This window comes from Phaethon aethereus (assembly GCF_964289735.1).
Source record: "Phaethon aethereus genome assembly, chromosome: 2".
NCBI classification, from domain to species: Eukaryota; Metazoa; Chordata; class Aves; order Phaethontiformes; family Phaethontidae; genus Phaethon; species Phaethon aethereus.
In genome coordinates, this window is record NC_138582.1 from 107,989,946 (window position 1) to 108,006,971 (window position 17,026).

Here is a 17,026-nt window from a genome sequence, read left to right on the forward strand (position 1 = left end):
TCTTGGTCCTATAGGTTGGCAACGATGAGGTTGCATTAAGAAGCCCAAAGGCAATCAAAAAGGATTTGAGAGCACTGGGACAACTGGTCGATGGAGCAGGAGCACAGGTAGTGTTTTCATCAATCCCTTCAGTTAAAGGGAAGAACACTGAAAGGAACAGGAAAGCACACCTGACCAACACATGGCTCAGGGGCTGGTGCCGTCATCAGAATTTTGGGTTTTTTGACCACGGGGCAGTTTACATGGCACCGGGCCTCCTCACAGCAGATGGAGTGCAACTGCCTCCAAGGGGCAAAAGGATTCTTGCTTACGAGTTGGCAGGCCTCATTGAGAGGGCTTTAAACTAGGTTTGAAGGGGGAAGGGGATAAAACCAGGCTCACTAGAGATGAGCCTAGGGGTGGCATGCCGGAGTTGGGGGTGAAATCGATAGCCCAGCTCAAGTGCATCTACAGCAATGCACGTAGCATCAGTACCAAACAGGAGGAGCTGGAAGCCATTGTGCAGCAGGACGGCTATGATGTAGTTGCCATCACAGAAACATGGTGGGATGCTTCTCATGACTGGAGTGCTGCAATGGATGGCTATAAGCTCTTCCGAAGGGATAGGCAAGGAAGTAGAAGCGGCGGAGTGGCTCTGTATGTTAGGGAGTGTTTTGGTTGTATAGAAATTGATGATTGTGAAGACCAAGTTGCGTGCTTATGGGTAAGGATGAGGGGGAAGGCCAACGATACAGTTATCCTGCTGGGAGTCTGTTACAGACCATCCAACCAGGATGAAGAGGCAGATGAGACATCCTATAAGCAACTGGCAGAAGTCTCGCATTCGCTGGCCCTTGTTCTTGTAGGGGACTTCAATCTACCGGACATCTGCTGGAAGTATAACACGGCAGAGAGGAAACAATCTGGGAGGTTCCTGGAGTGTGTGGAGGATAACTTCCTGACACAGCTGGTAAGTGAGCCCACCAGGGGAAGTGCCATGCTTGACCTGTGGTTTACAAACAGAGAAGTACTGGTGGGAGATGTGGTGGTCAGAGGCCGTCTTGGGCTTAGCGACCACGACGTGATAGAATTCTCAGTTGTGAGCAAAGTAAGGAGAGGGGTCAGCAAAACTGCTACCATGGACTTCTGGAGGGCAAACTTTGGCCTGTTCAGGTCACGGTTGAGAGAGTCCCTTGGGAGACAGTCCTGAAGGACAAAGGGGTCCAGGAAGGCTGGACAGTCTTCAAGAAGGAAATCTTAAAGGCGCAGGAGCAGGTGGTCCCCATGTGCCGTAAGAAGAGCTGGCAGGGAAGGTGATCGGCCTGGCTGAACAGGGAGATTTTGCTGGGACTCAGGGAAAAGAGGAGAGTTTATCATCTCTGGAAGAAGGGGCAGGCAACTCACAAAGAGTACAAGGATCTCGTTAGGTCAAGCAGGGACAAAATTAGAAAGGCAAAAGCCCAGCTAGAGCTCAGTCTGGCCACAGTCGTAAAGGATAATAAAAAATGCTTCTACAAATATATTAACAACATCCCTTACTGGATGTGGGGAGGAACATGGTCTCCAAGGCTGAGGACAAGGTTGAGGTATTTAATGCCTTCTTTGCCTCAGTCTCTAATAGCCAGTCCAGGTATCCACAGGGTATTCAGCCCCCTGAACTGGAAGATGGGGATGGAGAGGACAATAACCTGCCCATAATCCACGAGGAAGCAGCTAAGGACCTGTTAAGCCACCTGGACACCCACAAGTCTATGGGGCCTGATGGGATCCACCCAAGAGTACTGAGGGAGCTGGCGGAGGAGTTTGCCAAGCCACTCTCCATCATTTATCAGCAGTCCTGGCTAACAGGGGAGGTCCCAGATGACTGGAGGCTTGCCGATGTGACAGTCATCTACAAGAAAGGCCAGAAGGAGGATCCTGGGAACTACAGGCCTGTCAGCCTGACCTCCATACAAGGGAAGATCATGGAGCAGTACATCTTGAGAGTGCTCACAGGGCATATGAAGGACAACCAAGGGATCAGGCCCAGCCAGCATGGGTTCATGAAAGGCAGGTCCTACTTGACCAACTTGATTTCCTTCTATGACCAGGTGACCCGCCTAGTGGATGAGGGAAAGACTGTGGATGTTGTCTGTCTGGATGTTAGTAAAGCCTTTGACAGCGTGTCCCACAGTATTCTCCTGGAGAAACTGGTGGCTTGTGGCTTAGACAGGTTTACTCTTTGCTGGGTAAAGAACTGGCCGGATGGCCGAGCCTAGAGAGTTATGGTGAATGGCGTTAAATCCAGCTGGTGGCCAGTCACAAGCGGTGTTCCCCGGGGCTCAGTTCTGAGGCTGGTCTTGTTCAATATCTTTATGGATCTGGATGAGGGGATCGAGTGCTCCCTCAGTAAGTTTGCAGATGACACCAAGCTGGGCGGGAGTGTTGAGCTGCTGAAAGGTAGGAGGGCTCTGCAGAGGGATCTGAACAGGCTGGATTGCTGGGCTGAGGTCAACTGTATGAGGTTTAATAAAGCCAAGTGCCGGGTCCTGTACTTCGGTCACAACAACCCCATGCAACTCTACAGGCTTGGGGAGGAGTGGCTGGAGAGCTGCCCGGCAGAAAGGGACCTGGGAGCACTGGTTGACAGCTGGCTGAATATGAGGTGGCAGTGCACCCAGGTGGTGAAGAAGGCCAATAGCATCCTGGCCTGTATCAGCAATAGTGTGGCCAGCAGGAGTAGGGGAGTGATTGTACCTCTGTACTTGGCACTGGTGAGGCCGCACCTTGAATACTGTATTCAGTTTTGGGCCCCTCACTACAAGAAGGATGCTGAGGTGCTTGAGCGTGTCCAGAGAAGGGCAACGAAGCTGGTGAGGGGTCTGGAGCACAAGTCTTATGAGGAGCGGCTGAGGGAACTGGGGTTGTTTAGTCTGGAGAAGAGGAGGCTGAGGGGAGACTTTATCACTCTCTACAACTACCTGAAATGGGGCTGTGGCGACGTGGGTGTTGATCTCTTCTCCCGACTAACTAGTGATAGCATGAAAGGAAATGGCCTCAAGTTGCACCAGGGGAGGTTTAGACTGGACATTAGGCAAAATTTCTTCACCGAGCCAGTGGTCAAGCATTGGAACATGCTGCCCAAAGAGGTGCTGGAGTCATCATCTCTGGAAGTATTCAAAAAATGTGTGGATGTGGTGCTTCAGGACATGGTTTAGGGGACATGGTGGTGTTGGGTTAATGGTTGGACTTGATGATTTTGAAGGTCCTTTCCAACCTCAGTGATTCTGTGATTCAGTTAAATAGTTGTAGCTACCATATGCATGTATTGTCATTTCTACCTTTTATTTTTCTGTCCCTTCTAATCTTATCTTCGTATCACCCCCGTCGATGAGGCTTGACAACGACTGTGTTAGACAGTACCAATCAATGTTTAAGCCACGGGGTGGTGTGGTGGACCAACATGCGGTCTTTGTCCTAAACATTTTGTGGTACTAAGGAAACCACGCATTTCTTGGTACAAAGGCTCGAAAAACTACAAGAAAGAACAAGACACTGGATCCTATAGAGCAGAGCTACGGTGCAGGCACAGTGAGAAGAGACACCACATGATCGTCATGTGGACACCAAAGCCTGCAGACATGCCGTTGCCTGTTGCATATGCATGAAGTTTCTTGGAACCGGGCGGAGATTGTGGGACTTGGACTGTATAAAAATGGTACTGTCAGAAGCGAAGGGGGACACACCCACCACCAAGGAACATCAAGAGGACCAACAGGATGCTGCTGGATCCACAGGTGGTGGTATCTTCCCTGTCTTGCTCTCGCTCTTGCTCTCGCTCTCCCTCTCTCTTTTTCTCTTTCTCTTTCTTCTCCTCTCTTTGTCGAATTGTAAAAGACGTGTTGCACGGGACTTGTTTGTTTAGTTGAATTGTCTAGTCATTCATGTAGCCTCATGCCTTGCATTTTGTATTATTAAATTGTTGAATTGGTTGGCTGGTGTCGTTTCACATTATTCAGTCCAGGGGGATCACAAACTTGGTCTTTGGTCCCACAGGGAGGGAGGTCATCCTAAATGGCTCCTTTCTGGTCATGACACTTGCATCCAGCAGCAAATAACTCTTCAGCATGACCCCTTCAGACTAGGTGTGGAACACTGCATTATTTGTCTTTTCTGCTCAGTGCAGGCAGAAACAGATGGAGAAAAACAAGACAAGGCGGGGAAAAAACAAAGCAATAGCAAAAGTCTTTGCCTTTCTGCAATGAACCTGCGGAAGGAGAAGAGAGGTCTGAAAACTTCCCTGGATACAACCACCAGTGACGGAATGATCAGCAATTATGGAATCATATCCTTAAAACACACATTTCAAATAAACTCCAACTAGATGTTCTTCTTTTGAGGAACTGGAGTTAGGACGTAAAGCATATAGTCTCAACACAAACTGCTTATTTTAGTCTACTGTTCTGTTCAAAAGATGGATCAGCAAAGATATGTTACCAATCATGCAAACATTTAGGGAAGGTTAGTGGGTATAGGAAGATACCACTATGGTATACCTGAAAATATCTGCTAGGAAAACCAATAAAAAGTCAAATTGGAGTTTTCAAATTTTTTTCTTATTTATTACGTTAGTTTAATAAATGTCCTTGTTTCTATCTATGAAGCTTCAGTAAGATTTTAATAAGTGGCTTCTTGAGGGTATATCAATGAAGATGAACTTTCTTTGGTACAGAACAGCCACTGAAGATACTGTTCTAAATCTTCCTACGTGGAAACAAAACATTTTGCCCATTCTCTTGCAGAGTCAGGCAGGCCAGGTTTCATCTTTCAGTGAAATGATTCCCTCATAAGGAGCACTGAGGGTATGCATATGTGTCGAGTATATATGTGAAAAACAAAAAAGACACACTTAAAGCAAAAGTTAAAAAAAAATTTGTTATAAAAAGGATTTTCTGATTCAAATAAAGAGGGGCCTTAAAAATGATCAGAAGGAGTACCAATCATCTGCCAATGTCATGATCAGAAGGAACTCCGAAGGGCTAATGCAATTCCTAGGCAGGCCTGCAGCAGAGACATATGTGAGCTCAGGTTTCCTAGAGGCTGAAGCACAACAGAGCACTGTGTTCTATCATGAACAGGAATGGGACAACAATCCTGTCATTGTATCTCTCTTTTTCTTCTGAAGATGCTAGGAAGATGACATCACAAGCAGCATCAGCTTCACCAACACTACCCCCTTCCAGTAAAAATGAAAGAGCAGACAGAGCTTACCCAGCAGATTGGCTTACCCCTGCTGCACTATGTTTCCTCTACAGTTACAGGTTCACCTCCTTTCAGTCCACAAACATGTCTGCTTTGTTCCACCAATATAACAGTAAATACCTGGTCTAGGTATGTATGTATTCCTCACGAAGTGAAAATCACACAGCTCAACCTTCAGCAAGGTAGTCACATCCCCCCTCTTCTGCCTTCATTAATCCTTCAGTCCCCAGCTAGTGGGATTTTTCTCAAAGAACGTGCTACATGTTACAGCATGAGATAGTGCTGGGACCGTGGCATTCTGCTTTTCCTCTGCCCCATGAGATATAACATCCTCCCTCAGCACACTCCTTCTCCAAATCCCAGATATCTCCACCAGCTCCACATAGATATGTGGCAAACCTGCTGCGGTCTGCTCTGCCACCTTGTTGAGAAATGGGGCCAGTGTAGGGAAGCAGAGGGAGAAAGGCCGTAGACATCTTGCTCTTGGAGCAGACACACTCTGCAGTTGAGGGTCCAGAACAGGTTAAGAATCAGAGGAACATTAAGGACACACTGCTGCACTAGTACTGGTGCTTCACAACCTAGCTGTTGTCTGATACAGCATACATTTAGAGTTGCAGTAGCCACTCAATATCAGTACATGTCCTTTCTTATTACAGATTTTTGCCAGTGGTGGAATAAGCAGGAACTCTTCAGTAAAGATAAACTTTTTGATTACTAGTGATAGAACTGAGCTCGGTAGTGGGTGTAAGAAGACTACAGATTTTAAAAAAACAGGAATCTCAGGTCAAAAGTAATAATTTTAGAACCTAAGCAAGACATAAGTGGTAAGCAGTTAGCACTTCCTTTTACAAAAACCACAGGTGCCTTTAGTACAGCAATATGAAAGCAAATCACAGCTCAAACCAGTAATATGGAATAGGTGCCAAAATCTCCAGAGATTAAGATGTTGCTTTGAAAAATCTAGAATTTTTCTAATCTAGGTTAGAAAAATCTAAAAGCCTTTGTCCTTTGGTACTTGTCCTCCTTTTGTCTTCACAGAGCCTAACCCATCAGCAGAAATTCTCATTGCCTTCCAAAGAGGGAAAACAAGGACCAACCACAAACATGTTAAGAAAGCTGTATTCACTCACTTAAAATAACAAGTGTGACTCAGATTTAGTTCATTATTACCTTGTCAAACTAGGAAATTCCTAATCAAATGTTCCTGAAGGGAAGCTAAACTCCAAATGAAATCCGTTTATATTGAAGAGGTGATAGGGAACAGAAACCTTGGAAAGAATTTAAATTACGTGACAGATGGAAGTTCGCTCTAGAATGACAAATCTGAAAAAAACCCCAAACCTTAGAATTTTTTTTTTTTTTTGCCAGTTAATGGGGTGTGGTCTAGCTCTTCTCCTTCACAGAAGGTTGGCTAAAAAGAACAGGAATAATGTCTATGAGAGTAGTGTGTACAAACAACATACACTTTCACACAGTGGAATGAAAGCAAAGCGCCCAGCTCAGTATCCTATTCATGGAGATAATCTGTACTTAAGCAGTAACATAGCAACTCAGGAGCCATTTGGCAAACTGCACATGTGGCTAGGCCAGCTGCTGTAATGTGGAGCACCTATGTGGCAGAGCAGCTGGTCAATGGTGGAACCATCTTGAGTTTGAAGAGTGGCACAGGACAAGTTGTGTCAAGCTTTTGTTGAAGTATTAGCTTGCTTTTTGTTATAGTTAAGACATTTCTAGAAGTGAAAACAATTCTGTGGTCAACAGTACAAATATATGTATGAGAACTTTCCTAATGATATTTTAAATCTCCCTATGAATTCCTACTGCTGAGGGAAGAACATCAGGAAACCCTCCTGAGGTTGCAGTATTTTATACTGTGGCATCCTACTAAAACATGTAAAAACATTGCTTGAGTGTCCACACAGCACTGCTGTCATCGATATTGCTCTAAATTTAGAAATCAGCCATAAGAAAGTACTTTTGAAGTACTTGTCTTACTATTTAACTTAATGATCTGATGCTCTATGCCAGTGTTCTTACCTATGATAATTTGCTTTAGGAACTATTATCCACACAAATGTTATCTCTTGAAAACTGTATGGTAGTGTATTTTTAATAATCTCATCACACGCTTGTGTGGTCTTATTTGCTCCTCCTCCATTCCCTCCAATGGAAAATACATGGAGCTTATAAGTAAACTGAAAAATTCACAGAGTCAAACATCATCAGCATATTTAATTGATAGTTGTTTGAAGCAGGATATATTAGAAATTTCCCAATATTTGTTTCAAAACTCCTAACAGCCAAAGTATCAACAGGTTTTAGAATGATACAACTACTGTTTTTTGACTTAATCTATTTATGTTTGTCTATTCAATGTAAGCCAGCATCCATTACAACATATAAAAGCTTAATGTAGATGGCATACTATATGTCATACATACATCTATGAGAAAAAACAAACTGCAACAGGAGCCCATGACATCCCCTTCTTAGATTGAATGTAGTGACTGCATAGACTTATAGTAGAAAGCACAGTTCATATGCCCTATTTTCTTCTTTAGAAATCTGTTCAGTTGCCTGTTCAGAAATCTGATCAAACCTTGTGTCAAAAAGTGAAATGGCTGATAATTGATTTCATCAACATACTTACTAACATCAGGAAGATTTCAGGGGCTGAAATAAAGTTAAACCAAAATGTTATAGTACTGATCTGGCCTGCTGTTGTTAAGTGTGACTTTTTAAAGGCTTTTCTATATTTTTCTATAATAACATATGTTACATTTTGAAAATTAAAGTCATGTGGGTAGAGTAATACAGTTACACTGCAATTAAAATATATGTACTTTGTCTGATTTATAACTTCTTTTTTTTTTTCTTGTGTATTACTGAGTTTCTACACTTTGACATTTCAAGTCCAATTGTAAGGCATCTCTCTGTCTTACCATACAGCTGTGTAGCCCTAAGCTTAAGTGTCCCCCTGTAACCACTCCCAGGATAAAACCTCATCTCACCATCAGCAAGGTGTTCAGGGTAGGAAGGATGAATTATCCTTGTATATGTCTATTATTCCTAAGGATTACTGTTAGTAGGTTAAAAGGTTAGATTACAGGCCTCACTCTTACTTGGCCAAAGTTAGGTAAGAAGAATCCCAATGGTACATCAAACAATGCAGCTTCTGGCACTAACCACATTCACACGAGATGTTTATTCTGCATAAAAAGAGGTGCAATAGAGCTGTAAAATTGGAACACATTTATTTCCTTGCTATACCCTGCCTTGCAAGGGGTAACAAGCAGTTCCTAATGGCTTCAGGTCGAAGCTGAAGCCTTCTACCTGAAGGTTTGCATTTAATCTGAGTAGCCCTCAGATTTATTATTTGCTGTATTAAGGATAGACAGATGCACGACTATTGCAGGACTGGGGACTAACAGATGCTAGTCGATGGAAATCTTGGCAATTATTGCTCTGTGGGAGAGAGAAATGTACCTCTTCACGACTCCTTTTACCTGAGAAAGGTGGAAGACAGACCAGCGGGTGCCACATAGCAGGTTAAAGGTAGCCAATAGTTTTCTCAGGTCTGTGTAAGGATCTAAGCAAAAGGTGGCAAACAAAGCAGAGAGCAGAACAAGTTCCCATCTCTGCTGCTGCTATTTGTCTAAAAGGCATTGCTGGCCAGACTGTATGAAGTGGGCATGAAGTCCAGCAGTTCAAATTAAGAACCTGAATTTGTAACACTCCTTATTCTCTCTTTTCCCTAATCCTACAAAAGAAGAAATAGATTTTTGAAGGTAGACTTTCCTGTGTAAGGTTGTGGTTTGATGACACAATAAATTAAATCTTAAGCCTCTGTAACTTAACAGAGTGCTAATGTGGTACAGGCTCATCCTGTCATCTAAAATTAGTTAGTCCACCTATGTTTTTCAAAGATTACACTGACTACAATCTGCAGAGGATCAGGTATCATATCTTGCTCTGCAATTTGTTTAAAATCAGGATTACACACTAGATAATTTGATAAGAACATGTTTTTGTGCCCACATATGATCCAGATGAAATTTTTGCTGCAGTGTGATTTGCAGATGCACGGAGACAGCATGAATGATTATGGAAATAGGGCCTGTGTTTTAATGATAAATGTCACATTTTCTTCTGCACTGCAGTGAAAAAAGATACAAAATTCTGACAATAAAAAGTATGAGAAACATGAGGAGACCCTGATTATGCATTGATAAGCATGCTGTAAGACACCTTAGAAATTACTTCTGCCTGAGGCTGTGCAAATAACGAATCCTTCAGTTTGGTTGCTGAATTGGAAGAAAAAAGACCCAGCAACCTGTTATCCATTACCAAAATGAAAGTCCAACATGGTTTGCTTTATTCAAATATAATGTTGTATTTTTTTTTCTTTTTTCATAAATGCTTGAAATTAAACATAACGGAAAAATCCATTGGAGGGTTGCTACAGGTGTCATCTTTTTTCCCAAAGGTACACATCTCCAAAATATGTAATATCTAGATTAAATTGTTTTGAAGGTGGAACTGAAGCCAGCAGGGAATTTGAACCCAAAAGGCCCTAAGCAGCAATTCAAGTATTCTGCACTGAGACTTGTATCTTTTCCTGACACGATTTCATTTTCCATGAATAGCTATTAATCAGATCTTTAACTCAGTGATGTCCCAGTTACTGTACACAATGTTAAAAATATTGCCTTAAAATGCAGCAGACACTTGGAATGCATACACATATACACGCAGACATTCGTATGCACAGTTCAGCATTGCATAAAGAGAATTAAGCTAGCTTCAGGGCTCAGTATTGGGGCCAGTTCTGTCTAATATCTTTATCAATTATCTGGACAAGGGGAGTGAGTGCACCCTCAGTAAGTTTGCACATGACACCAAGTTGGGCTGGAGTGTTGATCTCCTTGAGGGAAGAAAGGTTCTACAGAGGGATCTGGACAGGCTGGATTGATGAGCCAAGGACAACTCTATGAACTTCAGCAAGGCCAAGTGCCAGGGCCGGCACTTGGGTCACAACAACCCTCTAGGCCTGTGGAAGAGTTGCTGGAAAGCTGCCTGGTAGGTAAGGACCTGAAGGTATTGGTTGAACAGCCAGCTGAATATGAGCTGGCAGTGTGCCCAGGGGGCCAAGAAGGCCAACAGCATCCTGGCCTGTATCAGAAATAGTGTGGCCAGCAGGAGTAGGGAAGTGATCAAGACTGCCATACTTGGCTCTGGTGAGGTCACACTTTGAATACTGTGTTCTATTTTGGGCCCCTCACTACAAGAAGGACATTGAGATGCTAAAGTGTGTCCAAAGGAGGGCAACAAAGCTGGTGAAGGGTCTAGACCACAAGTCTTATGAGGAGTGGCTGAGGGACCTGGGGTTGTTTATCCTGGAGAAAAGAAGGCTGAGGGGAGACCTTATCACCCTCTACAACTACCTGAAAAGCGGTTGTGGTGTGGTGGGTGTTGGTCTCTTCTCCCAAGTACCAAGCAATAGGACAAGAGGAAATGGCCTCCAGTTGTGCCGGGGGAGGTCTAGACTGGATGTTAGGAAAAATTTCTTCACCAAAAGCGTTGTCAAGCATTGGAACAGTCTGCGGAGGGAAGTGGTTGAGTCACCATCCCTGGAGGTATTTAAAAGAAATGTAAATGTGTTGTTTTAGGGACATGGTTTAGTGGTGGATTTGGCAGTGCTGATTTAACGGTTGGACTCAATGATCTTAAAGGTCTTTTCCAACCTAAAGCATTCTATGATTCTTAGTGTTGGGGGTGGGGGGAATGTGAGTAAGATTTGTTACAAAGTTGGCAAGATGGGGGTAGGAAATAGCTTCCATACATCAGGAGACTAAACAGGCTACAATTCTTCAGCTTGGAAGGAGATGAGCAGGGTTATGAGAGAAGTCTACAGTGTTGTGAGTGGCATGGAAAAGATTACTCTAGAATGATTACTCATAATTTATCATAAAACAAGAGCTGGAGGGCACCCAATCAAGTCATCACACAACAAGTCTATGACAAATAAAAGGAAGTTCTGTTTCACAGAGTGTGTAATTAGAGTGAAATTTGCCATCACAAAACTGTGGGGAGGACAAAACCATACACATGCTGAAAGAGAGACTAGAAAAATGGAAAGTGAGAATCTACAGGCCTTTAAACACAGTGGTACAGTTGCACTTCAAATTAACATGGCCTCAGTATTACAATGCTACCACATCCTTGGAGCACCGCACAATTTCAGGAGCCACCATGCTGGGAATTAATACATGGTGAGACAGAACTTTCTTACTGGTTTCCCCTCTGAATAAGATGGCAAGCAGCCTCAAACAGCATCAGATAACTTCTTTCTCTAGGCTGAACAATGGGGATCTCCACTCCCCATCCCTGCTTGCTCCTTTCTTGCTCACTTGGGAAGGGGTGAAGCACTGCCTTGAGGCTGCTCTCAGGATCGGTAGGGACATCTAACACTGGAAGTCCTCCAGGGAGCAGGGTGACAATGCCTTGCTTGCTGTATGGGCAAAGGAAGATCTGGAATTGATGAAGTGGACACAGACAGATGGTGCAGTGGGAGTAAAGGGTAAGTGCTCAGGTGCTCTGACTGAGCAGAAACAGAACAAGCGCAGTTTCAGGGAACAGGACCCACCTCACAATATGTATTCTTAACTGCTTGCTCTGCAGAGGGTGGTCTTGCTGCTGAGGTTTATAGACAATGAGAGAATCAGCTTATCCCCAAGTGAATGATTAGAATTATTCACTCATGGTCTAAAACCTTCTTGGTTCTTGGCCTTCGTTTCTGGTGTTACTCTGGAATTGTAGTCTAACATTCAGCAGTATAACAAATGGATGATGACACCGTCGAGGCCCGTTATTTGTTGTGACCACAGAGAACAGATAACAGGGTGAACATTAAACTGAATTTTAAAATTAACAGAGTCTGTCTGCTCCCCTTCTCCCCAGCAACACTTTCAAAGCCTACATGTAAACTCCTGCATGATGACTCCGAAAATTCTACAACATGAGATCTTTGTTCTTGCTCATAAAAATAGATTTATCAAAATTATCATGCGGGACTATTACTACAAATGCATCCCATGTGAGGAGAATCATTGTAAGTAGGACACAAAGGAAGAAATCTCACAGTTTCATCTGTGGTATCTGTCTCACACAGTCTACACTTTAACTCTAGAAAGCTGTGTATGTTCGAAAGCGAAGAGCATGTTCTTTCCTTTACCATTAGAGAGTTGCACAGAAATATGAGGGAAAGTTTTCAGCATTTTGGATTACAATTCTCAATGTAAAAGAGCTACGGTATTTAGGTCAGAGCATTTGAATGAGACAAGAAAGTCTGATGAAAAAATTTAGTCCTTTTTAACGTGTGATGTTGGTACTTCAGAGAACAAAAATACAGGAATGATCACAAAAACTGAACTAGGTCAGCAACATCTCTTTTCCTCTCAAACACTCTTGAGTATTGCCAGCTGGTAACTTGGGCTACATTATGCCACAGCAATTGCAGAATAGTTTTTTAACTGTAACCATGTCTTAATTCTCATCCTGGCTTTAGAGGTACTATAATGTAGTGGTGAGAACAACCACAAAAAGTATTTTGGTGGTACTTTTGACAGCTAGTTAGCATATTTCACCACTGTTTTGAGTTTTATATCGTGTTGCATAAAGTTAATTTCACAAATGTAGGAGAAAAGTCTGTTCCCTTCACTGACCTGCATACTGCATTGGAAAAACATTTGGTGGATTATCTAGTTACACTATCAACAATAATGGTACTTATGTGTAATGTTTTTGCTTTCTTGTGTTTCTGTATGCATGGATAAAATATAAAATAAGACAGATTGCTAATGTGCTAACTAAAGAAACACAAAAATCAGTATTATTTTCATGCTGGATCCCAGAAGCAGGTTTTCAAAGGCACAAGTGGCAGGATTGCCTAAATGTCATGAAAATTCACTTGTGGCACATTTATACCTTTAAAAATCTGCAGCTTTGCAGAAGACCAGAATCAAACCTAAAGGCTTTGATCCTAATAACATTTTTACATAGCTAGCAAAAATATGCAATTGTTCAAAGAAGACATCTACATACTCTGCAATAGCAGAGTATGTTCAGGTCATAAAAATGCATTCACTCAATTAATAACAAAATACTTAAGGACCTGCGTTATTTCACACATAGGAATAGACTTGCTAGGGAAACTGTAAGTGAAGGGAAGTAAAAATGTGTGTGAGGTACACGAGCTTTGAGGATCCCAACATCTTGTAGAGCAAGGTTTGAACACCACTTAAGTGCTTTATTGGCATAAGTTACCATCATTCCACAGAGGTCAATGGAATTATATCTACGTATTCCAATGTGGCCCTGTATTATCACCTAGACAGAAAGAAAAATCTAGTCCAAACCTTACAGATGAACAGATTGTAATTGGTTTAAGATTCAGACCTGTGAGTAACAACAGCAAGCTCCACAATATAGTGGTTTTTCCCATTGTGTCCAAATCTGCTTGGAAGATTGATTGATAAAATTGCATTAAATAAGTCATCCTTTTGAGAAAAGGAGTAGATTGTTATCACAGTTACTCATGTATATCAGTGCAGCCCTTTCTCCCCAAAATGTAGACTTCTGTTTATAGGTGTCATGAACATGAACAGGTTATAGCACACACAGCCAGAAGAGAAGTATTTACAGCATATCTAACACCCACCCAAAAATATCCATGCAGAAAAAAACCCAGGATCTTAAATTGCAATAGTATGTTAGCTTTGCCTCAGCCCTAAAATACATCCTCTCTGGTGCTGGAGCTGACAATAGCCATGGGGTCAGCCTGCACCTTCTGTGTGCACTGCAGATGAACAGCAAAGACTGTGCATGCATTGGGGAGGAAGAGATGAAGCAGGTGGGGGGAAGCAACACCCTTCCTTCACAATGGAAACGCACACACACCCTACCATGCATTCAGCAACAGTGTCCTGACCTGTGGTTCACATATCCACAGTCATCTCAGAAGAAACAGAGAAAAAGAAATAAGGCTTAGAAACTGACCTGTTTTTCATTTTCATCCTCCAGCCTCAGCCTGTCCTCAATGCAGTTCCTGGCCTGAAGGAACGCCTTCCTCTGAGCCCTTTCTGTCAAAATCCTCACAAAGACCCCATACAAATTTACACTGACAAAAAGGATTGCATTGGCCACAAGCTGTAAAGAAAGAAAGAAAAATAAATTAATATTTTAAAATACAGATTTTTATTTTACATTTCTACTCAGCAAAATTAAAAAAAAAAAAAGCACCATCTTTACAAAATCTGCCTCTCTAGCAATGTCACTGATACCCCTTCCCACAACCCAACTGCAGTGACCCAGTTATAGCAGATACCATAAGTCCTGGCCAGCAATACTGCATAATACAGAACTTTGCATCTGCTGAAGTCATTTCTCTTACAATGAGCTGTAGCTTATCACTTTCATTCAGCATCGGTTCTTCCATCAGCCCATTGGCAGATCTGTCCATCTAACAAGGAGAGCAGTATCTTCCTCATTTGTTCAATTGTGAGATGCCTGGAAGACCGAAATTACTTTCCTCTGCTTTCATAAAGTAGGGATATTATTGTCCCTTTTTTTATAGTTGAGAAGCAAAGCACTGACAAAATCTATGACTAAATCAAAGCTTTCCTATTGTGCAGTTTGCACTTGGAAAATCTGCTTCTCTTCCCATATCTATACTGTTAGCGACCATACTGTATTTTTTGAGAAATATTCCAAAATATTGTTGATGCTATGCTGCAGCAGACCTCTCAGAAGGTTCTGAGTGCTTTAAAATGATGCCCCTTGGCACAAACTAAGCCCCACCACAATGCTATAAGCAGGAACAATGGATTACCTTGGAATTACTTCTATGAACAGTGCTTTGATGAAGGACACATAAATGACCCAATTGCCCTTCTGTTTGGTTTCTTTTTAATGTTTTTACAATATGTGATAGTTAACTAATCTAAATAACTCAACAGTGGCTTGCATACAACCTCCCTAAGACAATCCTGTGCAAGTTTCTCACCACATGTCTGATGTCTGAAACATGTCTTTAGATGGTAAATTCTGCAGTGCAATGCAGTGTGTGTTTAGAAAGGAGGCAATAAGGCCTGTTTACCCAATATCTTTTCAGTCTCATTCTCCATATTTACTCTAGTTACTACTGCAGCATCATGGTAAGGATTGATGGGACTCAGAAATTCCAAAATTTCAGAAATCAGCTGGCACATAAATTGGCCAAGATTCTGTATAATAAGAGCAAAGAAAGAGCAAGTAACACAGTTCATGTTAAATTCCTATGCAACTAAAATAGTTCATAAAGACCATGTAACTGACATCTATTTCTCAATTCAAGGTATACCTTTCAAGCTAATACATCTCTACTGTTGCATGAGTGTAAATTGCAGAGGAGACCACTGCTCTTGTTTGCACTGCATAGTGAGTCCAGCTGTGCCAACAACACAATCAAATTAAAAAAAAAATAAAACCACTGACATCATTGTAGAGAATGCTTACTGACTAACAGGACTAGGGTTGAAGGTTTGAATTCAGCAAATACGGCAAGCAAAGACTCAAAATGACATCCAGAAACTACCTGCTGATTTCAAGAGCCTTTGGGGAATGTTTCACACTACAAACTAGTGGCAGTATACATCTCCATCTCCTATGATCTCAGTGTAGTGGGGAGAATTGAAAGATTAATTCTGGGTGTGTTCTCCAGATGTTCATAGACTCAAAAGTTCTCTAACTTTTACCTTCATACCTGGTTGTTACTAGTTAGCAGGACATCAACAACAACTTCCCTGCAGATATTCTCACCAGTGCAAAATCAAAAGATACCCTGTGACAACAAAGGGACCTGTGCCTAGCCTAATGCTAGGGTTTTTTTTCCTCAGGTATCCAAAAAGAAACAGTTATCACACAAGAGCTAACACCAATGAAGAATGGTGTTACGGCTTGCTCCTGAGAACTGCAAAATGCTGGTTCAGGTGTCATCAGTCAGAGGAATTTCAACCTAAGAATCTCATATATGTTACTTACATGTCAGTTCTCAGAGATGGTAATACAGATGGTAAAACTTTGAAGATGATAAGCAGTACACAAGCATATAATTTCATGACACAGGCTGAGCATAAACAATCTGCAATTCTTATCCTGCTTTATCTTTCTTCATCACAGAGAACTGTGTGAGGTATATAAATTTTCAGCACAAGTTAAAGCCTACTAAAATGAAATGACACTAGAAATTCTAGTGGAATTCTATTTTTAGAGATTTGAATGTGGCCGTACTCACCTTATCCCTGCATTTTATCATGCTGAAGTGTAGTAACAACAGTGTAATTTAAAGCTAATTCTTAGAAGTGCAATGGAATAAAAATAGAAAGCATTTGTAAAGGCCGTATTCAAAGGCAGTAGAGAGAGCCCACAGAATAAACAGTCAAGAGAGTGCAACTGCTTGACCCTGTCCGGATGCAAAACAGCTGTTAATAACACAGGGTGAAAAACTAATACTATCTTTATGCGCTGGTATCAGAGTGGCCAAAGATATAAATAATTATTTCTAGAGAGAATAAAAAAAAGAGTCAACTCAGTTTCTTGTCTTCAACTGGAAGCAGTGAAAGGCCATGTATTGTAACAATCTGCCAGCTCTTCTGGGACTATTGTTACAATTTCACCCAAGCAATGTCGATCACCTGGACTGGGGGTAACCAGTAGGTGGGTTCCTGAAATCACGCAGCCACTTTCAGACTCCGCGAGGTATGTC

General features: G+C 42.1%; 1 protein-coding gene across 1 annotated transcript in view; it reads right to left on the reverse strand.

Annotated features, from left to right (window-relative positions):
• The window catches only part of ADCY1 (adenylate cyclase 1), a gene marked incomplete at its 3' end in the record, with an annotated part of 176,574 nt that overhangs the window by 114,028 nt on the left and 45,520 nt on the right, over positions 1–17,026 (reverse strand). Inside the window, exon 2 of the mRNA XM_082015514.1 lies at positions 14,281–14,430. Within this exon, the coding sequence (XP_081871640.1) occupies positions 14,281–14,430 (150 nt within the window). The remainder of the gene's footprint in view (positions 1–14,280; positions 14,431–17,026) is intronic.